Genomic DNA, 25,523 nt, shown 5'->3' with positions numbered 1-25,523 from the left:
CGATGTAATATTTTTGTTCTGCAGCAGTCTGTTTAGTAAAAATTCTGCATTCTTTTTATATCGCTGGTTTACATGACTTACAATTTCAATGGCTGTTTTGTTTTCATTAGGGTCTGAATTTGACAATTGCTGATGATCAGACTCGGGAGTGTTAATGATCTTTAAAGTTGATAATTCCATCGCATCGTGTTTAGCATGAACCAAGTATCTCTGTAGTACATCGCTATATTTTTTAATTTTCACATCGTCTGGTATGTCACGACGCTGTAAAATTTCGCTAATTTCATCATCAAGGCGGCGAATAACATTCTGTCGTATGTTGCCGCTAACTGGAGGGTTTAGTTTGATTAGTTCTTGTTTGGGGACTAGATACATTTTCTCTGTATGTTGCATTATTTGCCCGTGAGTAGACTTGTTATTATCGGGATTGCAAAGCCTAAAAGAGGACCTATAAACCCGCCGGTCTGCTTTAGTAGACGTTTCTTTTTCTTTATGGGCTGTGATTTATCACTCAGGGTTCTTATAGCTTTACGCCACTTCTTTAGTATATTTTTTTGCCGCTTTTTCAGAGGAATTCGCCCTTTCAAGATGTTTAATGCAATCTCTGCAATGGCTGTAATTAAATCACGGCTCGCATTGCATAAAATAGTTTTTCTGACAGCAGGAGTTGCCTTCACCAGCGTTTTTAAGAGAGCCCAGTTACGCCGGATTCTCTCAGACATCTTTACAACACTGCGTGCACAGCATAGAATGTCTGATTTAGTGTAAAATTCAGTTTTTAGAAGTAATTTTCTTTTGGATATATACAGCTGGCATAGCTGGTGGAAACAACCCCGTCCTTAAACGAAGATCCTCAGGGGTATTGGCTCTCAAGTCTACCAGCAAATACCCATAAGGCTCCCGTGTGGCATCCTCAAAAGCTTCTAAGAAGAAGCGCGTTTTTCCGGGGTACATTTGGCGTGCTAACGTAACAATTTGTAATTTATCTCGAGGATTATTAAAAAGTACCATGTACTTTGTGTTCAAATTTATCGTGCGACTTTTCTTACCCTGACAAAACATGTTTTGTACCAGGTAGAAAATGCTGAGGTTTCTGTGGTGTACATACTTGGTAAATGCTTTTTCTATCTCGCAGTTATCACTAGCACTCTCCATTAGGTCATCAACAATAGTCAAATTTACCTTGTCAGGCGGGAATAAGTCATCATCTACGAATGTATGCGGCAGACCCTCCACAAATCTGATGTTGGGAAAAGAGAGAGAAACTTCATCATACAGTTTTTGCCAGCATGAATAAAACCAAACAATATTATCGGGTTTGTGCGAAAAATGGGTTTCAATATTATGTAATAACTGTTTTACGAAATAACTTTTTCCAGAATTAGATGGCCCTGCTAGAATACAGGAGAATGGATGCTGCAGTCTCGGGTCCATCATGATCCGCAACTAATAGCCGAATGGAAGGGTGGTAAAATCGTCTAACAGCCGGCGCTTTGTGTAAACACACTTTTGTGTTTTGCGTAATGGCCTTGTTTCGATATCCCAGTACTTTTTATTTCTCACAATACCCGATTGTTCAATGATAATACGTCTCTGGGTTTCTGCGTCACAATTACGCGGATAGTCCAGTACTAAATCTTTTAGACTGTTGAAATTAATAGATTGTGTGTTAGCAACATTGAGTGTTATACCCTTCACTTTTAAAACAGTTTTGCCATTATTGAGTTTGTATCCGTAGGTTTTTGGGCCCGCAGATACAAATTCGGTGATGTAAGTGTCCTCGGGTATCTCACTGGTCAATTCCCCCAGGTAATCACCTAAAGTCGGGTTCCACTCACCATCTCTCTGCACAAAAATAACTGAATCTGTGTCGTGATAAAGACACCTTTCCTGCAACCGGTCCAGCAGAGAATAAAGCTCTAGTCTGGCATACGCCGTTGTAAAACAGGCAATAAAAATGTTTGTGTTTTTGTTGACGGTGTGGTGTCCTTTTGCATATTTCCAATTAATGGTCGCTGTTTCATCATCAATAAAATGAAGCATTGAAACGTCATAGTACGGTAGAAACACATGCTGAAAAAGCTCATCGGGGTCACTAACAATGCTGGTACAAGGTAAATTAGATCGCTGTGCAAACTTACCCCATAAAGAATTTAAAAACAGCTTAGATATTTGCCTCTTAGCCGGATTCACGCCTATATCTTCATGGTGCAACTGCACACCTTCTCTCTCTAGAAAACAGTCAATGTATTGCTGTTTCTTGGCGTCATCAGTGCACCAGCTGGGATAGCCGGAAGCTTCCTGCTTATCCCTAAGATGTAATTTAATGTACGGGGCAAACAGATCATCACTGGTTTCAGGAAAATGCCAGATTTCATAGATGTGCGCTATCCTGTAGCCTTTTTCTACAGCCAGCTCGATCTCTATAGTGCACCATGTACCTGTCAGAGACCTTTCTTCGTCAGTATGACCGCAAACCTCTGTCTGTGAATTTTCAGCGCATGTGTAGCAAAGAGGGAACATTAATTTTTTGTTGAGTTTTACTGGCAGAACAGGAAAAAATAAATCTCTTGGGGGGTAGACCTTGACTTTGGCAATGCCAAAGTATTTTTTAATGAAACCAAAATTCTCATAGATAATGTGCGGATGGCCTACAGGGTAGGTTTTAGTTTTGTTTACAAAGGGGTACAGGCTTGTGAAATCATAGTAATGTAATGTTTCCCCATCTTCCAGACTGTGATAGAGTTTAATGGCGTTAGTACGACCCCCATAAAGTGCATCACGGGGCTCTAAAGGTTTGGGGAAATCCATTTCAAGAAGAAATGATTGAAGGTTGGAATCTTTTTCAATCATTTCATTCCACTCATGCTCCCAAATCAATCTCACTGTGTAGCCCCAGTACTGCAAGTAACGCTTTTTAGCTAGAAAGGCATAATATAACTGGCCATAGGATGTGTTTGTGACCTTATTTGTGTCATTTTCATTATAACATACAGGGCAGCCATGGTAAAAACAACCCTGAAATTCAAAGGCTATGTGTTGGTTGTTAACACAGGCATAACCGTCTAAAAAATATTTCCCGACTTGTTTTTCACCACCTCTCAAAGCATGCTGAATGGCGATGTTCTCTGTGTGTGCTACATACATGAGCCACTGTATAGCGGGGGACGAAAAACGCTTTTTTGTTTTGTGATAATTATCACCAGGTAAAATGGCGATGGTCTGTTTTGGAAGAAATTTAAACCTGTACATGGCCATGCATACAGATGCCAAGGTGATGAGCTGAAACGGATCAACACATCTGGGCACTACAATTTTTTTCTTTTCTCGTTTACAGTATATGCTAACATTTTTCCTCGTCATGTCCATAACCCGCTCTCTATAGAGTTCACACGAGCGTCTCAGAATCTCAACATCTTGTTTGCAATAAGATTTTAGCTCAGACTTAAAGTCAAAAATGGTGTCTGTCTGGGCATCATACCACCCCATAAACTCACCTTTCTCACTAGGTGTCATATACTCCACCCCGTAATATTTTACAGGTGGTAGGGGACCCACATAGTTTTGATTTTCCTCAGTATTAAAAAAGTGTGGGAAATGACCTTTTGAACCCGAAAAACCCATAGCTTGTGGTAGCTTACTAAGCTTCATGGGGATGAAATTGAGCGAGTCTATGAATCTTATTCCCAAATCAGGTAACGTCACACACAAGAGACGACCACCTTGGGCTATCAGCTTCACTTGTAGTTTTTCAGCAATCAACTCCTTAACAATAAAGTAACCGTCATATCTGCCGGCATTGTGGGCTATACACGTATAGCCTGAAAATTTACCGCTGGTTAAAAACTGAACAAAGTCATGAGTGCATGTTTTACCTTCAAACTCCCAGGAAGGGTGTCCATACAGCGTTGTGGCATAAATGTAATTTGGGATGTGCGTGCCTGTCTCCTGCATGCATTCAAAGTCATAAAACATATATCGATCTGTCTCGCCCTTTGGTACATACTGCTGCATGTAACAAAGATGATCATCAAACTTATTTAGGCGCATGCGACAAACAGAGCAATGCAGACCGCTACATTTATGCTCAGTCTCGCTATTTCTGTACACAAAATGGTGACATTCATCACAAAATGTTTTCATCCTGCAGAATGTTGGGTTATCTACAGCTAATTGCATGTGGTTATCTAAGCACCTGCTCGAGCGACAATAGACACGACAGATAGGACACCGAGGTTGTTCCGCAACAGGGCTTTCCACACAGGCCTCTTTTTGACAGGCTTTACAAAAATACTGACAAGAATGATTATATTTGTGATGAAACACCGAATTGCATCTTTCACAAAAGTAAGCCTCACCGATAAAACCCTTCATATTTTTGATTCCATAGTAGTGATTATCATGATGCAATATGAATACGGTTTTGACCCTAGCTGTATTAGCTGTTTGAAAGTACCGCCAATCACCCTTATTGTAGTACAACACTTTAATTGTGACGTCCAGATGATTCTCAAAATCTGCAATATCGCTAAAGCTTACTAGCTGACTCTCAGGGATACCCAGGGCTGTGTGTATGCTTTTAGCGCGGCTCAATAAAATGGCATCACTGACATCTGTGTCAGCCATCACGGCACACACGCTAACAGCAAAACACAGATTTGTGCTGTAATTGTTAAAATCGTACAGCCAGCGTCTCTTTTGTTTAATGATCTGGCTGCTCGCTATAGATTTCAAGCGTCTTTTCACACCCCCGCGTCTGTTTTTAATAATTGTCACGACTAATTTCAGGGAATTGGATGCTATGCATTCTGCATTACTTTGCAGTGCACGAGCAACAGAATTTAAAAATGATTCAGAACTAAAATCCTCCCGTGTTTGTTTTGTAGTGAAAATAGAGTCTAAGGTATCACCGCCTTCAAGTCTTAACTGAATAAAGTCACCAGGCTCAATGTCTCTGATGACTCTGTCCAGTAATGATTGAATGGCATCATGGACAATGTCCAAGGCCTCTACAAATGACTGTATACGCTCTAAATTTACAAACCTGAAATGATCGCTATGCATGCGTGCGTTGAAATTGAGGAGCTGTCTTTCATGGTGATAAAAATGGTGTAAAAAGACAGGATTATCAGTGCCCCGTACATTATCGCCACTAGCATTAACGTCCTGTACATTATAACCTTCAGCATCATCAACAACATCACCAGCGAAATCATGATCATGTACATTTTCAGCATGTGTTTCAATATGTGAGTTGCTTTGTGAAGTTGGAGATGCATTGTTGCAGTCATCTACAGCAATATCTTGGGAATGTAAAGACTGGTTTGAGTTATCGGGTCATGGATTAGAGGGTTTTCGCGGTGATGAGTACATGTATGGTGCCGGTCTTGCCGGAATTTTTAGAGGGCTTTTTAGAAGAGCCGTGCCATTATTCAGGAGAGGACTGGAAATAGTAAAGCCTCATGTGAAGACTGCTGTCAAAAACATTGCAAAAGATGCGGTCACAACCCTCTCATCAGCCGTAATGAATCGTATAAACACACCCCCGCAGGAGGGCTCCGGCATAGTTTATATTGCTAAAAAACCACAAAAAAGAAAAAGATGTGTGCGCTATTCACAGCCCCCAATGCTCATGAATAAAAAACCCACCAAGAGACAAAATCGTCAGAAAAGAGTGAGACGCTCTGTGGACGACATCTTCTAATCAACTATAATGGCTTTCGTACATGATGCTTCTGTAGAGTGCGCAAAATCTGAACTGGATATTTTTGTCATTCCCCCTACGCAAACAAGTATTGAGAAATCGCTTTTTGTAGAAGTACAACCTATTGCGGCTCTGTCGGAAAATGCCCCCCTGGAATTTTTCATATCGGGTAGCGGTGAATATTATTATGATCTGAACAATACCCTACTGTACATAAATTGCCGTATCGTGAAACAAGATAATACGGCTATCGGCGATGGTGCGCGTGTTGCGTTTATAAATTACCCCCTGACAACATTGTTTAATCAGGTCGATATCACTCTTGGAGATCGCCTCATCTCGCAGTCGGATAACCTCTACAGCTATAGAGCGTACATTGAAACTCTTTTAAATTACAGCACGCAAACACTATCGACACAGTTTACCGCTGGATTGTTCTATAAAGACACTGCAGGTCATCATAATGATCGGGCCTTGGATGGTCTAAATGCTGGATTTGTCAAAAGAGCGCGTATAACCAGGAACTCTAAGACTGTAGATCTATTAGGGCCAATTTTTGGAGATGTATTTAATCAACCAAAGCTCGTACTGAATGGGCTTGACCTCAAGATCAAGTTGTCGAGGAATAAGGACACTTTTTGTTTGATGTCTGGTGATGCAGAACCATATAAAGTGCAGATCTTACAAGCGTCACTCTATGTGAAGAGGGTGCAAGTCTCTCCAGCTGTACGTATAGGCCACAGTCAGGCCCTACTAGCCACCACGGCCAAATACGCTATTGATAGGGCCTGCATGAAAGTATACAGTATTCCAGCCGGCACGCGAATTACAAACCACGAGAACCTCTTCTTGGGACAAATTCCAAAAACTGTTATATTGGGCTTTGTAGATAATGAAGCCTTTAGCGGATCGTACAATAAAAACCCGTTGTGCTTTCACCATTACGAAATAAGTCTTGCATCGCTTTATCTGGACGGCCAACCATTTCCCGCCCGCCCTTTCCAACCTAATTTCAGTGATGACTTAGCCGTCCGTGAATTTATGTCTTTGGCTCATGTTTCTGGCCGTTTAAAATCTGATCATGCTCTGGCGATAGATCGTGAAGAATTTATGGCCGGGTTCACATTGTTTGCATTTGATTTATCACCAGATCAAGAACCTGGTGGTCATTTCTCGCTCGTTAAATCGGGTAACCTACGTGCTGAAGTGCGGTTTGCGCTAGCTACCCCGCATACTGTAAATATGATAGTATATGCCATCAACACAACTATACTTGAAATCAACCATAGAAGAGAAGTACTATTTGATTACATCTAATTATGGATAACTTCCAGCTCACAAACCTGTTGAAGTCTGATTATTATACAGAACGCATATTTGCTGGTGTGTTTCCGTGTGATTTGCTACCGGCATATAGAGTGACCCAGAGACCCGCTGCCTACATCGTGAATACAGACAGTTCCGGACAAAGTGGGCGACATTGGATATTGATTGTACTTTGCGATGATAAGAAGGCAATATTCTTTGACAGTTATGGATGTTCACCAACAAGTGTTTTATTTCCTGATGAGTTTGTAACCTTCTTAAATAGAAACAGTGAACTATATTGTTTTCAATCCATTCAGATTCAGGACACATTTAGCAAAGTATGCGGACATTACTGTGTTTACGTTTTGTACCATATAGCACGGGGAGTGTCATTCAATAAAATATTACAATGCTTTAGTAGTGATTTAAAAGAAAATGACAATATGGTGTCTGATTTTGTCGCGTCTCTTTCACCAGAGCATTCGATCAATTCAGGTTGTCTTTATAAGCAGCTTTGTATGCCCCTATGCCAAGTAGTCAGAAGTGATCATTGATCATGTCTTAATAAACCCATTTAATCAAACAGATGTATCTCATCTGGCTAGGACCAGCTTTGAATGCTAGAGTCTCATTGTATTAGTAAGGGTGTGTGAAGTGTTTGATCTATGCATTGGAGGGTAGTTGTAAATGATGATTTTGATCAGATAGGAGGGCCTCTTTGATGAGGGGCTAGAGTCTCATTGTATTAGTAAAGGTGTGTGAAGTATTTGATCTATGCATTGAAGGGTAGTTGTAATACTGGTTTTGATCAGATAGGAGGTCCTCTTTGTATCTATATATACAGTTTCACACACGCATTGTAATGGTAAGAAACTTGTCCTCTTGGTAAGGCTGTAATGTGCAACTGAATGTAATTAAATTCTGAGCAATAAACTTTTTAAATTTTGATAGTGTGTCTGTCTTTCATTTTATACAAACAGTATAAAACACAAACTTTTTCATTTTTATACAAACAGTATAAAACACAAACTTTCTACATGGGTGCTATAAGAAGTGCTTTACAGCATAAGACGCGTAATAGTATAATTGGCCATATACATAATATGCCCAACCATATTACACTATCAGAATGAATCCTGTATCAAACGCCTATAAAATAAATTTGGCCATATACATAATATGCCCAATCAAATTACACTAGCAGAATGAATTCTGCAACAAAACCACACTGAATAAAATGGTATGATTCCAAACAATTACACTAAATCAGATTTCTCATAATCAGTGAATAAAATAGTGGGATTAAGCATTTACACTATCAGGATTGCACTATCAAATCCCTAATCAAAAGCCTAATCAAAAGCCTATAAAATATAGGGCCTGTGTAGTTGCACTATCAAATCCCTAATCAAAAGCCTAATCAAAAGCCTATAAAATATAGGGCCTGTCAGGAGAGGGGAGGGGGTGTGTTTAATACACTTTGATAGGGTTTGATAGGGGCGGGGCACCTGTCAGATTTGACGAGACATATGGCCCCCTTACTACTAACCAGGTACAAACAGCTTGGCGTTACATTAAGTAGATGATTGAATCAGAGTTACAGCCATTTCTCCAAAGTACAGTACAGACCAAAAGTTTGAACACACCTTCTCATTCAAAGAGTTTTCTTTATTTTCAGGATTCTGAAAATTGTAGATTCACATTGAAGGCATCAAAACTATGAATTAAAACATGTGGAATGAAATACTTAAAAAGTGTGAAACAACTGAAAATATATCTTATATGCTAGGTTCTTCAAAGTAGCCACCTTTTGCTTTCATTACTACTTTGCACACTCTTGGCATTCTCTTGTTGAGCTTCAAGAAGTAGTCACCGGAAATGGTTTTCCAACAGTCTTGAAGGAGTTCACAGAGATGCTTAGCACTTGTTGGCCCTTTTGCCTTCACTCTGAGGTCCAGCTCAACCCAAACCATCTCGACTGGGTTCAGGTCTGGTGACTGTGGAGGCCAGGTCATCTGGTGTAGCACCCAATCACTCTCCTTTTTAGTCAAAAAACCCTTACACAGCCTGGAGGTGTGTTTGGGGTCATTGTCCTGTTGAAAACTAAATGATGGTCCAACTAAACGCAAACCGGATGGAATAGCACACAGCTGCAAGATGCTGTGGTAGGCATGCTGGTTCTGTATGCCTTCAATTTTTAATAAATCCCCAACAGTGTCACCAGCAATGCACACCCACACCATTACACCTCCTCCTCCATGCTTCACGGTGGGAACCAGCCATGTAGAGTCCATCCGTTCACCTTTTCTACAAAGACACGGTGGTTGGATCCAAAGATCTCAAATTTGGACTCATCAGACCAAAGCACAGATTTCCACTGGTCTAATGTCCATTCCTTGTGTTATTTAGCTCAAACAAGTCTCTTCTGCTTGTTGCCTGTCCTTAGCAGTGGTTTCCTAGCAGCTATTTTACCATGAAGGCCTGCTGCACAGTCTCCTCTTAACAGTTGTTCTAGAGATGAGAAGGTGTGTCCAAACTTTTGGTCTGTATTGTATCTCAGGAGCCATTATTCAAAATGATGTCAACAGCCGGCATATTGCTTGTGCTACTGTGAGCAGCCTAAACGTGCTAACATGGCCGGAAGCATCTCTAAACTTGTTTCCCATCGAGACATCAGGGATTTCATTGGTTGGCAATACCAACACCAAGAAGGGAAACTTGTGTAATTATAGAAATCACAGGATTAATAGACAAGTCAATGATATGCAAATAATAAAAATATGGAGAAAATGTTTTAAAAACATCTTAATTTATTCAGCATTGAGTATGAGCACCACATGCTGACAAAACCACACACACACACTTTGGCATGCTAATAATGAGGTTCGTTACCCTTCACCCCTGAGCCTGGTTTTCACCTTCCTAAGCGGGCTATTTTTTTAAATTTTGACCAATGTCGCTTTATGTGGTAATAACTGTGGAACGATTCAATGGGTACTGGTGATTGTAGAATATTTTTGTGACATACAGTACTTCATGATAGTTGAAAATTTAGTACGATACTTTGTGTGTTTAATTGTGAAAATAATGGAAATTTGGAGAAAATGTAGCTATTTTCAAAATTTTAATTTTTATGCCTTTAAACCAGAGTTATGTCACACAAAATAGTTAATAAATGTAATTTACCACATCAACATTACATTAGCACAGTTTTTGAAACATAATTTTTTACGTTTGGAGATTCCAAATGAAAGGTGAGGTAAGTATATCCAGCAGTCGCAGTGAAGAAAATCCAAATGTTAAAGCATCACATGTATCCTGGAAAGTGAAAAATAAAAAAAGACAGGTGTAGACTCTGTGTACACGTTTCGAGCTTTTGAGCTCTCAATCATGACAATGGAAATCCCCCACATGTGACCCCATTTTGGAAACTAGACCCCTCAAGGAATTTATCTAGATGTGTGGTGAGCACCTTGAACCCCCCAGGTGCTGCACTGAATTTTAGAATGTTGAGCTGAGAAAATAAAAAAAATATTTTTCCCACAAACATGATTTTGTCCCAAAATTGAAATTTTCACAAGGGTAAAAGAAGAAAATGCACAGTACAAATTGTTGTGCAATATTTCCTGAGTATGCCGATACACCAAATGTGGTGGAAAATTACTGTATGAGCGTTCCGCAGAGCGCCATTTAACTTCTGGAAGGCAAAATTGTCTGGAATCATTAGCAATCACCATGTTACTTTTGCACAGCTCCTGATGTCCCTAAATAAAAGCACTATATTTGATTTCAGATTTAATTGGAATGGTTTGCGGCTGCCATGTCACATTGGCAAAGCCCTTAAGGTGCCTAAACAGTGAAAAAACCTACAAAATGACCCAATGTTGGAAAATAGATGTTGCGCCCCTAGGCTTCAGGCGCCACAGGGTATTACACCTCATTTCAGGGGTAATATCCATCCCGGGGGTTAACTGAGTGTGCCTTCACAAAACACACACATACAACAGTAAGGTGCTTACTCACAGGGGGTTGGACTAGGGCAGACAGGATAGTTAGTCATCACGAAGCATGGAACTTTCCCCGTCGCAAGGACAACCACCAGGGGTGGGCACAAAATGGGATAGAAGTAGGCGCAACCAACACACTTTAGACAGAACCTTCCTGGGCACAACTTTAGATAACACCTAGCACTGATAACTGGAGTTAGTGTAAAGGCCCCTTTACACACTGAGACTTTCAGCGATCCCACCAGCGATTCCAACCGGGCCGGGATCGCTACAAAGTCTCTGGTGAGTCTCTGGTGAGCTGTCAAACAGGCAAACCTGGCCAACGACGCAACAGCGATCCAGACCTGCAGAACGACCTAGCTAGTCAAACACTGGAAACGAGTGATGTGTCACAATATCTGTCAATCACTACTCTCTGTCAGTCGGTCTCTCCCTCTCGGTCTCTATTCTCTCTCTGTCGGTCTGTCACTATCTCTGTCCCTCTCTCACAGTCTGTCGGTCATTTTCCCCTCCTCTCTCATACTCACCGTTCCCCCGATCCCCGGCGCGGCGCTGCACGGCATTCACACTGCTGCGGCGGCTTTTACTATTTTGAAAAAGCCGGCCGCTCATTAAACAATTTCGTATTCCCTACTTTCCCCGCCCACAGGCGCCTATGATTGGTTGCAGTGAAACACGCCCCCACGCTGAGTGACAGGTGTCTCACTGCACCCAATCACAGCAGCCAGTGGGCGTGTCTATACTGTGTAGTGAAATAAATAATTAAATAATTAAAAAAAAAACGGCGTGCGGTCCCTCCCAATCTTAATACCAGCCAGATAAAGCCATACGGCTGAAGGCTGGTATTCTCAGGATGGGGAGCTCCACGTTATGGGGAGCCCCCCAGCCTAACAATATCACCCTGCAGCCGCCCAGAATTGCCGCATACATTATATGCGACAGTTCTGGGACTGTACCCGGCTCTTCCCGATTTGCCCTGGTGCGTTGGCAAATCGGGGTAATAAGGAGTTATTGGCAGCCCATAGCTGCCAATAAGTCCTAGATTAATCATGTCAGGCGTCTCCCGGAGAAACCTTCCATGATTAATCTGTAAATTACAGTAAATAAACACACACAACTGAAAAAATCATTTATTAGAAATAAAAAACACAAACACATTCCCTCATCACCAATTTAATCAGCCCCAAAAAGCCCTCCTTGTCCGGCGTAATCCACGGACCTCCAGCGTCGCATCCAGCTCTGCTGCATGCAGGTGACAGGAGCAGCAGAATACACCGCCGCTCCTGTCACCTCCACGCAGCTAATGAAGACAGCCGTGCGATCGGCTGAGCTGTCCCTGAGGTTACCCGCTGTCACTGGATCCAGCGGTGGATCCAGCGGTGGCCGCGGGTAACCTCAGTGACAGCTCAGCTGATCGCGCTACTCACCTCAGTTGCTGCGTGGAGCTGACTGGAGCGGCGGTAAGTAGCGCAATCAGCTGAGCTGTCACTGAGGTTACCCGCGGCCACCACTGCATCCACCACTGGATCCAGTGACAGCGGGTAACCTCAGTGACAGCTCAGCCAATCGCGAGGCTGTCTTCATTAGCTGCGTAGAGCTGACAGGAGCGGCAGTGTATTCTGCTGCTCCTGTCACCTGCATGCAGCAGAGCTGGATGCGACGCTGGAGGTCCGTGGATTACGCCAGACAAGGAGGGCTTTTTGGGGCTTATTAAATTGGTGATGAGGGAATGTGTTTGTGTTTTTTATTTCTAATAAAGGATTTTTTCGTGTGTGTGTGTTTATTTACTGTAATTTACAGATTAATCATGGAAGGAATCTCGGGGAGACGCCTGACATGATTAATCTAGGACTTATTGGCAGCTATGGGCTGCCAATAACTCCTTATTACCCCGATTTGCCAACACACCAGGGCAAATCGGGAAGAGCCGGGTACAGTCCCAGAACTGTCGCATATAATGTATGCGGCAATTCTGGGCGGCTGCTGACTGATATTGTTAGGCTGGGGGGCTCCCCATAACATGGAGCTCCCCATCCTGAGAATACCAGCCTTCAGCCGTATGGCTTTATCTGGCTGGTATTAAAATTGTGGGGGACCGCACACCGTTTTTTTTAAATTATTTAATTATTTATATCACTGCACAGTATAGACCCACCCACCGGCTGCTGTGATTGGGTGCAGTGAGACACCTGTCACTCAGCGTGGGGGCGTGTCTCACTGCAACCAATCATAGGCGCCTGTGGGCGGGGAAAGTAGGGAATACGAAATTGTTTAATGAGCGGCCGGCTTTTTCAAAAGAGGAAAAGCCGCCGCAGCAGTGTGAATGCCATGCAATGCCGCGCCGGGGATCGGTGAGTATGACAGAGGAGGGGAAAATGACCGACAGACTGTGAGAGAGGGACAGAGATAGTGACGGACCGACAGAGAGAGAATAGAGACCGAGAGGGAGAGATCGACTGACAGAGAGTAGTGATTGACAGATATTGTGACACATCACTCGTTTCCAGTGTTTTAAGTCCCCTTTACACACTGAGACTTTGCTGCACAGGGGGAAACAAAGGACCAAACAATGGTCCTGAACGATTTGTAGCGATCAACAACTTCACAACAGGGGCCAGGTCGCTGATGTGTTTCACACACTGCAATGTCGCTGGGGACGTCGCTATTACGTCACAAAACCGGTGACGTTACAGCGATGTCGTTTGAGATGTTGCAGTGTGTAAAGCCACCTTTACTCTCTCTTCATGGGCCCGTGGCTTGGAGCAGGAGGCTCGGCCCGGGATCCGTATAGCAATAGAGGGACACTTCACTAAAAGACTGTCACGGGCACCGGCGGTGACCGCCGACTATCCGGGATCGGCTGGAGCCCATCATGGCAGAGATCGGTAATCTGGGGCAGAGCCTGAACTACTTGTGAGTAAAAGACCTGGAACCACAGCCCCTGTCTCTGCCTCTGCTTTACCGGCGCCCAGCGCTGCGGCACCAACGGGGACTACCACCACCTCCGCCATCCTCCCCGGGGTAATCCCGCTCTGCCTGTGGGGAGCGAAACCATTCCGACTGCACCCAACATCTGCCCCAGTGAGAGATTCTGCAGCGGCAGCCCCCATCCACAGGTGGCGTCCCAATCATCTTATAGATTTCTTAACCGTCACTAACCACCCCCATCCTGTCTCCCTACCACCCTCCTTCCTGTACGCTTCGGAGTAATGGAACCAGGCTAGACCACCCCGTGAAATTGCAGAGGATCTGCACCCCCGGCCTGGCAACGAGTAGGTTAAAACACTTGCCCCGTGGGGCGCTACATAGACCCCTCAAGGAATTTATCAACATGTGTGGTGAGCACCTTGAGTAACCAGGGGCTTCACAAAATTTTATAATTTTGAGCCCTGAAAATGGAAAAATAATTTTTTACGATAAACATGATACGGTTGAGTAACAGGAGAAAATACACTGTATAATTTAATGTGCAATTTCTCCCGAGTACACTGATACCCAGTGTGTGGTGGAAAACTACTGCTTTGGCACACGGCAGGGTTAGTGCCATATTGGAGTTCAGATTAGGTTGGAATAGTTTGGGGGCATCAAATTGGCAGAGCCCCAGACATGCCAGAAAAGTAGACCCTATTATAAAAACTGCACCTCAAAGAACTCATCTAGGGGTGCAGTGAGCTTATTGACACTACAGGTGTGTCACTGAATTTTATACCATTGAGTGAGGAAGAAAGATTAATTAGATTTTTTTTTTCACTAAAATGTTATTTTAAACCTAAGTTTGTAATTTGTAGAAGGACTAATAAAAAAAATTAGAGCATACAGTTTGTTGTGTCATTTTTCCTGAGTGCGCTAGCATTATTATTATTATTATTATTATTATTATTATATTAGCCTCCATGTAATCGATGGACTACTGTTGAGGTACAGTACAAAGCTGAGAATGGAAGGAGCGCCATATTGGAGTTCAGATTTTGGTCAAATAATTTGTGAGTGCCATATCATATTAAAAAAAGCCCGGAGGTGCCAGAACAGTATAACTCCCCCACGAGTGACCCCATTTTACAAACTGCCCTTCTTAATGAAGTAATCGAGGGGTGCATTGAGCATATTGACAACACAGTTGTGTCCCAAAATTTTATAATACTGAAAAAAAAATAATTACATTTTTACCATTAAGATGTTGTTTTAAGACCAGATTTCCAATTTTCACAAGGGGAATAAGTAAAAATGGCCGCAAAATGGGTTATGCAATTTCTCCTAAACATGGCAATATTCCACATGTGACTCTACACTAATGTTTAGCAACACGGCAGGGCTTGGGAGGGAAGGAGCGTCATTTGATTTTTGGGGAACAGATTTTCCTAAAATAGTTTGCGGACTCCATTTGCAGACTCTCCAAATGCTAAAACAACAAAAAAAGCATAAAATGAGCAAATTTTGGAAAATTCTCCCCTCTGAAAATTCATATATGGGTGTAGTAAAGATTTTGTCTTTGGAAAGCACCCATGGATTCAAACGCAGTGAATGTTGCAGAATTAAAAATTGCAAATAATTCCTTGTTATACTCAGTACATTGTAGTGTCCAGCTCGTGACTCTGGGGACACACACCCCATACATTAAGTGGGCTCTCCTCACTACAGTAATGTGAAACTTGTAGATGTTAACTGTAGATTAGGCACATTGTGGGGCTCAGAAGATAAGGGGGCATTTGGATTTGGGAGCGCAGATTTTACGGCTTTTCTTTTTGTAGAGCCATAGCGCTTGTCCATAGCCTTTGTGCTACTAGTAACATGAAAGTCCCCAATACAGACCTGAGTGGGTACTTGTTTTTTATACGTCAAGTTGATTGCCATTGGTGTCAATTTAGGTACAGAATATTTTGGATCAGTTCCCATTTATCCTGTGCTCTAAGCTGAGCACTTATTTCATGATTTCTATCTACATCTCCGAAATAGTGATTCAGGTGAAACCTCCAAAGAATCCATTCACTAATGAGGCAGCAGAGTTAAGGCCGCTTTACATGCTGCGATATCGGTTCCGATATCGCTAGCGTGGGTACCCGCCCCTATCTGTTGTGCGACACGGGCAAATCGCTGCCCGTGCAACACAACATCGCCCAGACCCGTCACACATACTTACCTGCCCGGCGACGTCGCTGTGACCGGCGAACCGCCTCCTTTTTAAGGGGGTGGTTCATTCAGCGTCACAGCGACGTCACAGCTGCATCACTGAACCCCCGCCCAATAGAAGCGGAGGGGCGGAAATGAGCGGGATGTAACATCGCGCCCACCTCCTTCCTTCCGCAGAGCGGCCTGGAGGCAGATAAGGAGAGGTTCCTCGTTCCTGCGGTGTCACACGGAGCGATGTGTGATGCCGCAGGAACGAGGAACAACTTCGTTACTGCTGCAGTAACGATATTCGAGAATGGACTCCCATGTCACCGATGAGCGATTTTGCACGTTTTTGCGACAATGCAAAATCGCTCATAGGTGTCACACGCAATGGCATCGCTAATGCGGCCGGATGTGCGTCACCAATTCCGTGACCCCAACGTTTTCGCATTAGTGATGTCGTAGCATGTAAAGCCCCCTTTACTCCGGACTCTGTGTGGCCTCTGTCCCGCAGTGTCCTTCTTATCAAAGGTGTGCCAAATGGTTTTTGACCACATTTTCATGCACGCTTAAAAAGACACTTAAGGAGATGGACACCGCCTGTGAATTTTCCATTGGTAATTTTGTTCTGAATCATGTTTTTTAGAGATTTACACATAATCTACAGTGTATGCGCTCAGGATAGAGCGTAGAATAAATGTGAGCAGAGCCTTATTACGATCTTTGGAGGGAAGAATAAACAAATCAACAGCAGTTGAAAAATGTGTTTTATTATTTTTTTTATGGTGTTCATCTTGCGGTATTAGTGATAGAGCAGCTTTATTTCTCAGTGATACCAGATTTTTATAGTTTTTATCAGGTTTGACTAACATCAAACTAAAAATCTCTTTTTTACAAAATAAAGGTTTTTTGCATCACTGACTTTTGAAGGCTATAGTGTTTTTATTTTTGTGCAGACAGAGTTATGTGAGGACTTGCTTTTTTGAAGGATGAGTTGGAGTTTTCATTGGTACCATTTTCGGACACAATGTTTTTTGATCATTTTGCTTTATGGGAAGCAGAATCAATAAGAAACAGCAAATCAGGAAGTGTTGGGTTTTTTTTTCGCTGCCCACCGTGTCATCAAACTGATAAAACAGCATTATTCTTTGCGTTCATACGATTACAGCGATTTCACATTTATATTTTTTGTATGTTTTGCCGCTTTTACATCATAAAAACTATTTTATAGAAAAAATGTTTTTTGCATTGCTGTATTCTGAGCTATACATTTTTTATTTTTCTGCTGAGAGAGAAGTATGGCAGCTTTTTTTGTGGCACAAGATAATGTTTTGAACTATATCATTTTTATTTACATGTGACTTTTTAATTGAATGTTATTCAACTTTTTTTGGCAATATGATGAAAAAAGCATAGTTTTTTAGTAGCATTTTTATTTATTTATTTATTGGGGTTCACCTAAGGGGTTAACTGGTGGTAAATTTTTATAGATTGGATTGCATGAATATCAAATATGGGTACTTTTTTGTTATTTTTTTTACATAAAAATATGTATTTATTGGTATCATTTTTTTCTCTTTATTTTGTGACTTTTTTAAAATTTTTACAATTTTGCAAATTTGTTTTAAAACCTTTTTACTTAGTCCCTTTCTAGAACATTAACTTTTAGTACATTGATTGTTGTTATAATCAATTGTAACTACTAGCATGCAAAGGATTATAGCTATCCGTTTTACACTGACACAAGCCTCTCAGATCAGGCTCCTAGCATGGTCTAAGAGGCTTGCAGTAGCTGGGTGACACAGAGGTTATTATGACAATGTATAGCAATGATCAGGTCAACTAAACTTAATTGACACTCAGCTGAACAACTCTTTGCGTATAATATCTGGTGCTATTAGACCTACACCTGTTCACTGGTTACCTGTGCTGGGTCATATCGCACCCGCAAATCTAAGAAGACAAAAGCTCCTACTTAAAGAGTACACTAAAGTAGTGAATAATGAAAAACTTCCAATACACCAAAATATCAGAGATGTTACAATACAACGATTGAAATCAAGACATCCACCCATCCGAACTGCAATCACCATGCATGAACAAAACTTCAATTTAGAGGAGAAATGGCGAGAACTTTGGGTCAATGTAGTAGAAGGTGATCCCCAAATGTTCCCTAATTTACAAAACCCTCCACCAGGCTTCAATCTACCAAGGAAAACATGGGTTACTCGAAATCGTATCAGAACAAACTTTGGCGTCTGTGCAGATTTTATGTAGAAGTGGGGAAAATAGGACTCTCCCACCTGTGACTGTGGAGCAGATCATCAAACTATCCAGCACATTGTTGAGGAGCTCCCCCTGAGATCCTACCATGGTGACAAGAAGGATTTCTATATTGTAAATGATAACGCTATTGCATATATAGAAAATCTTGATATTCAACTTTGATTTTTATCCTGTTGATATTTTTCAATCACTGTCTATTGTCTGGTGTTTATTTTTATATGATGGTAAGATATACGTTCATACGATTAAATTAAATCAGGTCAACATGAACACATCTTGGGGGTCCCGATCACATAGGAAAGGAGCCCCTAAGTGCTGTGATTGCTATTAACCGCAGAATTTAGGGGGTTAAATAGCCACGGACAGCGTGGGGACTGTCCCTGGCTGAGAGCCAGGGCTCAGCTGTCAGTTAACCAAAGTCTCGGTGGCGATCACACAGGCACAGCTCTTGTGCTTGTATGATAGTCATGACGTACCCAATACATCATCTAGTACAACTTGAATGTTTTTGGTCGGTAATTGCAAAGATGATTTGCATGCCCAAGTGCATCCAGCGTGGCAAAACGTTTCTCAATTATTCACCCCTTCCCGACATATGATATACCCACTACGTCATGGACAGATAGGGTTCAGACCATGTAAACCAGTGTAAATTTGGTGTTCCCTTTAAATAATTAAACATATAGTCATCATTGTCTAAACCGCTGGCAACAAAAGTGAGTACACCCCTAAGTGAAAATGGCTAAATTGCACCCAATTATCCATTTTCCCTCCCCGGTGTCGTGTGATTGATTAGTGTTACATGTTCTCAGGTGTGAATAGGGAGCAGGTGTGTTAAATTTGGTATTAGGTTTGGTCAGTGTAAGTTCAACATGGCACCTCATGGCACAGAATTCTCTGAGGATCTGGAAAAAAAATTGTTGCTCTACATGAAGATGGCCAACGCTATTAAAAGATTGTCCCTACCCTGAAACTGAGCTGCAGCCTGGTGGCCAAGACCATTCAATGGTTTAACACTAGAAGTCCCAGAGAGGGGTCATTTGACATTTCTATGGAGCTTGAAATTCCTGGGACTTCTAGTATTAACAAGACAGGTTCCACTCAGAACAGGCCTCACAATGGTCGACCAAAGTAATTGAGTGCATGTGCTCAATGCCATATCCAGAGGTCGTCTTTTCAAGATAGATGCATTAGTGCTGCCAGCATTGCTGCAGAGGTTAAAGGGGTGAAGGGAACAGCCTGTCCGTGCTCATACCTTACGCTGCACATTGCAACAAATTGGTTTGCATGACTGTTGCCCCAGAAGGAAGCCTCTTCAAAAGATGATGCACAAGAAAGCCTGCAAAAACTTTGCTGCAGACAAGCAGACTAAGGACATGGATTACTGGAGCCATGTCCTGTGGTCTGATGAGACAAAGATAAACTTATTTGGTTCAGATGGTGTCAAGTGTGAGTGATGGTGTGTGAGGAGTAGTAATACAAGTGTGCCTTACCTACAGTCAAGCATGGGGGTTGGAGTTATCATAGAATCATAGAATGTTAGAGTTGGAAGGGACCTCCAGGGTCATAATTTCCAGATGTCTGTCCAGCCTCTGTTTGAAGACTTCTATTGAAGGAGAACTCACCATCCCTTGTGGCAGACTGTTCCACTCAATGATCACCCTCACTGTCAAAAAACTTTTTTCTAATATCTGATCCGTATCTTCTCCCTTTCAGTTTCATCCCATTGCTTATTATGTTTCCATGTGCTTATGAGAATATGGATGATTCTTCTACACTTTGACATCTCTTCAGATATTTGTAGACAGTTATTAAGTCTACTCTTAATTTTCTTTTTTTGTAAGCTAAACATTCCCAGATCCTTTAACCATTCCTAGTAGGACATAGTTTACAGTGCGCTCACCATCGTGGTAGCTCTACTCTGAACTAGCTCCAGTTTTTCAATGTCTTTTTTAAAATGTGGTGCCGAAATCTGGACACAGTATTCCAGATGAGGTCTGACCAAAGAGGAGTAGAGGAGGATAATTCCTTCACGTGATCTAGAATCTATGCTTCTCTTAATATATCCCAGAACTGTATTTGCTTTTTTTGCTGCTGCATCACACTGTTTACTCCTGTATAGCAGTCTGTGATCTATTGGTATACCCAATTCTTTTTCACATGTGCTTTTTCACATGTGCACAGTAATGGTGCACAGTATATAGGGGGCACACTATTATGGTGCCCAGTATATGGGGGCGCCGTATTATGGTGCACAATATATGGGGGCACAGTAATATGGTGCACAGTATATGGGCACACAGTATTATGGGGTGCACAGTATACTGGGCACAGTAATATGGTGCACAGTATACTGGGCACAGTAATGTGGTACACAGTATATGGAGGCACAGTATTATGGTGCACAGTATATGGGACACAGTAATATGGTGTGCAGTATATGGGGCACAGTAATATGGTGCACAGTATATTGGGGCACAGTAGTATGGTGGACAGTATATGGTGGCATAGTATTATGATGCATAGTATATGGGGCATAGGATTATGGTGCACAGTATATGGGTGCACAGTAATATGAGGGCACAGTAATATGGGGCACAGTCATATGGGGGAACAGCATTATGGTAGCATAGTAATATGGTGCACAGTATATAGGGACAAATTAATATGGTGGCACAGTAACAGGGGCACAGTAATATGGGGGCAGAGAATAAGGGACACAGTATACAGTGGGGCACAGTATACAGTAAAGCACTATCCCAGCGTTTCACAGTGGCTCTTTCCACAGTTCAGGATCACTTTGCAGTCACCAACAAAATAGCTCCACACTGTGATCCTAAACTTTAACCTCCCTTATCCATTTGCAAAGACCCAGAAGGGGAGGGAAGGTGTGACATCACTCACATAAGAGCAGATTCTGCCCACTTTTACTGCAGTTGTAATATGAGCTATTTGTACACTAGATTTTCAGCAGCTGCTCCCCCTAGTGTTTAAGAGTGGAAAATATCAAACTTTTTAATTTTTTTTAATATTTTGCTCAATTAAAAACAAATTATAATATTTAAACAAAACATTAACACTACATTTTTTTCAATTATTTATTATATTTTTTTATGGTGCCTTCCCTTTAATGCAGTGCTTGAAAATAATGGTGGCCATACAAAATATTGACAATTTGGACACAATTTGTCCATTTTCACTAAAGCGGGCTTTACACACAGCGACATCGCTAGCAATGTCGCTGATGAAAGCACCCGCCCCCATCGGTTGTGCGTCACGGGCAAATCGCTGCCCGTGGCGCACAACATCGCTAACACCCGTCAAACATACTTACCTGCCTAGCGACGTCGCTGTGGCCGGCGAACCGCCTCCTTTCTAAGGGGGCGGTACGTGCGGCGTCACAGCGGCGTCACTAAGCGGCTGCCCAATAGAAGTGAAGGGGCGGAGATGAGCGGGCCGAACATCCCGCCCACCTCCTCCCTTCCTCATTGCGGGCGGCCGCAGGTACAATGATGTTCCTCGTTCCTGCGGTGTCACACATAGCGATGTGTGCTGCCGCAGGAACGACGAACAACCTGCGTCCTGCAACAGCAACGATAATTGGGATTAGAACGACCAGACAACGATCAACGATTAGGTGAGTAATTTTGATCATTAACGGTCATTTGTGCGTTTCACACGCAACGACGTTGCTAACGAGGCCGGATGTGCGGCACGAATTCTGTGACCTCAACGACATCTCGTTAGCGTTGTCGTTGCGTGTAAAGCCCGCTTTAGGGATGTCTTTGCTTTTGTTGCCAGCAGTTTTAACATAAAAGCCTGTGTGCTGAGTTATTTTGAGAAGACACCAAATTTACGGTGTTATACAAGCTGTACACTGACTACATTACATTGTGTCAAAGTTATAAAACCAGTGGTATTGTCATGTCTCTACAGTGTCCCAGGAGCGATTACATTATTAGCACACATATTAGATTATACCATATCATGCTACTTAATAGGTCCATGACAATATTTAGTTACCGTATTTTTCGGACTATAAGACGCACCTGACCATAAGACGCACCCTGGTTTTAGAGGAGGAAAATAGGAAAATAAAATTTTAACCAAAAAATATGGTCATGACACACTGTTATGGGGCGAGGATCTGCTGCTGACACTGTTATGGGGGTAATGTCCCCAAATTCTCTACTAAGGTACCCCATTCTGATAAGGATCCTCCTGCCTTGTATATGATCCTGCTCATATACCCCCCATCCTGCTAATAATATACCCCCATCCATCCTGCTCATGATATACCCCCATCCATCCTGCTCATAATATACCCCCCATCCATCCTGCTCATGATATACCCCCATCCATCCTGCTCATGATATACCCCCATCCATCCTGCTCATGATATGCCCCCATCCATCCTGCTCATGATATGCCCCCATCCATCCTGCTCATGATATGCCCCCATCCATCTTGCTCATGAAATGCCCCCATCCATCCTGCTCATCAAATGCCCCCATCCATCCTGCTCATGAAATGCCCCCATCCATCCTGCTCATGAAATGCCCCCATCCATCCTGCTCATGAAATGCCCCCATCCATCCTGCTCATGAAATGCCCCCATCCATCCTGCTCATGAAATGCCCCCATTCTGGTAAATGGCGTGTATCCTGTGGCACAGGAAAAAAAAAATAAACCTTTATACTTACCTTTCCTCACTCCCTGAAGCACCGATCTCTGTCTCAGCTGCAGCGCCGCTGTGTGGAGCCGTCACCGGTGTCTGCAGCATCGCGTCTTCCTGTCTGTGCCGGCGGTAAGCTGATCGATTCTGGTGGATACTAGCGGCGCGCACAGCGATGACGTCATCGCGGTGCGCGCCGCTAGTGTCCAGATCAGCTGACCGCCGGCACAGACAGGAAGACGCGATGCTGCAGGGGGGCGGCTCCACACACGGTGACGGGTGAGTACACTGATTCACTGCACCCCGCGCTGATAATGATGCACGGGGGGCAGTGAATACAGCCGCACATGATCACTCCAGGCTGTAGTTGCCAGGGGTGATCGCGGCCGGCTGCTAATTATGCACCCCCCCCTTCCCGCCCATCACCCCGCCCACCTGTCAGCGCCGGTTTCGCTGAGAGATGATGGGCGGGAGGATGGGCGTGCATATGTAATGAGCGGGCCCACGTGGTCACGGCAGGCTGTTACAGCCTGCTCGTGCCGCCGATGACCCGCTGCACCGCGGCACCCTCATTCCCCGCAGTCTTATAGTCAGACCATAAGACGCACCCCCCACTTTCCCCCAACATTTGGGGGGAAAAAAGTGCGTCTTATGGACCGAAAAATACGGTAATATAGGCACTCTCTGTTTAGGACAACCCTTATCCAAATATCCTTTTAGAACATATGAATGTCAAAGAAGGCCCTCTTCTCACTAGTAAAGGGGTTATCCGCATGGGACCATTTTTAATTCCAATTTCACAAACTGCATTTAGCAACATTTCTTGTATTTTCTTGTGTGCATCTTTGTTGGTGGCACTTTAGTTAAATGATTGTGGTCAGTGGTATATTTATAGAAATTAAAGTTTAGATATGATGCTTGAAAAACTGCAGCTAAAATGCAGGTTTGTATTTTTTTTTTTTACATAACTTTAAAAATTCAAGAAAAAAAAAAAAAGACTGTGATGGAGGCTGATGCATGACTTACCATGTACCATACACAACAGTTTCCACCAGTATTGTAATTTTTGTATTCTACTAGTGATGAAGTACATGAAGAAAAATGTATTTCTCTGGTGCTACTGTATGTTTAGGTCTTCAAATAAAATATATTTTTGTATATTATAGTCATATGTAGCAGCATATATATATATATATATATATATATATATATATATATATATATATATATATATATATATACTGTGTATATACACACACCATATTTTAGAAGTTGTATCATTGTACCTGTTTGGTTACATAATGAATCCCAAAGTTGCTCTTGATCCATATAACTCTCCAGGAGGGCAGTAAAAGAATGAAGATACATCGAACAATGAGAGAACACCCACAAGATGGTTTCTGCAGCATTTATGTCCTTGCCATCTTCATCTTCCAGCATTAACAAGTTGACATCTTGCATTTCCTGAACCTCAGTTACTAAAGTAATAAAAAAAAAAAAAGAAAAACTGTGTTAAAGCCAAAACTAACCCACTGTGGTTTCAACATACATTAACCACTTACAATCACAGTCAATTGTGGCCTTTATGGAAGTTCAAGAGTTTATAATACTGTAGCCTATTAACAAAGTCCATCAATATCAGACCAGCTAGTGTCCAGTCGCGGCAACCTCTTTGATCAGCTGTTTGATGTGGGCATAGTATTATGCGGGCGTTGTATTGTGACTTTTACCTGCATTCAGGACACTTGGTAGCAGAGTACAGGGTTTCACAGTTTTTCCCTGTTGAAGTAAATGGCACAATTGCATAATACAGCACCATCGCTACATAGTAGACACCAGGTAGGTAGTTAGAGCTGTGGAAATATCAGAGAGGTTGCAGTGATCACCCAAGCATCACAGGTTCTTCAGAACACTGATCGGATGTACTGTAAGGCTGAAGCCATTTGGGGATTACTGCGAGTGCTCGCATGACTATTGGCTCACGCTGGCAGCACAGCGGGAGCAGAGCGTCATGCGAGTGTCATGCGACTGTGGTCCGATCGTGCAATCAGACCACAGTATCGGAGGGGAGGGCCAGCGCTGCGGAAGGGTGGGCACACGCTGTGGAGGGGTGGAATTTATCTCCCTGTCTCCTCCGTTGCTGGGTAATGCGAGAATCGCACTACTCTTGTATTACACCGGTATAACGCAAGAGCAATGCAATGTTTCTCTTGCCCCATAGACTTGAATGGGTGCGAATGGAAAAAAAATCGCATTCCACTCGCAGCATGCTGCAACTGTTTTCGCAGTCCGATTAGGGCTGAGAAAACATTCGCTCATGGTAGCTGCCCCATAGACAAATATTGGTCTGAGTGGAATGCAATTATTTTTTCACATTCCACTCGCTCCATTTTACTTGCCGTGTGTGCTGACCCTTAAGGCGGTGTTACACGCT

At 42.7% G+C, this 25,523-nt stretch overlaps 1 protein-coding gene across 6 annotated transcripts in view; it reads right to left on the bottom strand.

Moving 5' to 3' along the window:
• Positions 1–25,523, bottom strand: part of KIAA0825 (KIAA0825 ortholog) — a 785,365-nt gene that overhangs the window by 381,720 nt on the left and 378,122 nt on the right. For all 6 annotated transcript variants that reach the window (XM_075325095.1, XM_075325097.1, XM_075325094.1 and 3 more), the window contains one exon: positions 24,376–24,567. In XM_075325095.1, the coding sequence (XP_075181210.1) occupies positions 24,376–24,567 (192 nt within the window). The remainder of the gene's footprint in view (positions 1–24,375; positions 24,568–25,523) is intronic.

This window comes from Anomaloglossus baeobatrachus, chromosome 1 (genome assembly GCF_048569485.1).
Source record: "Anomaloglossus baeobatrachus isolate aAnoBae1 chromosome 1, aAnoBae1.hap1, whole genome shotgun sequence".
Taxonomy (NCBI): domain Eukaryota; kingdom Metazoa; phylum Chordata; class Amphibia; order Anura; family Aromobatidae; genus Anomaloglossus; species Anomaloglossus baeobatrachus.
This window is presented reverse-complemented; position numbering and strand designations above follow the sequence as displayed.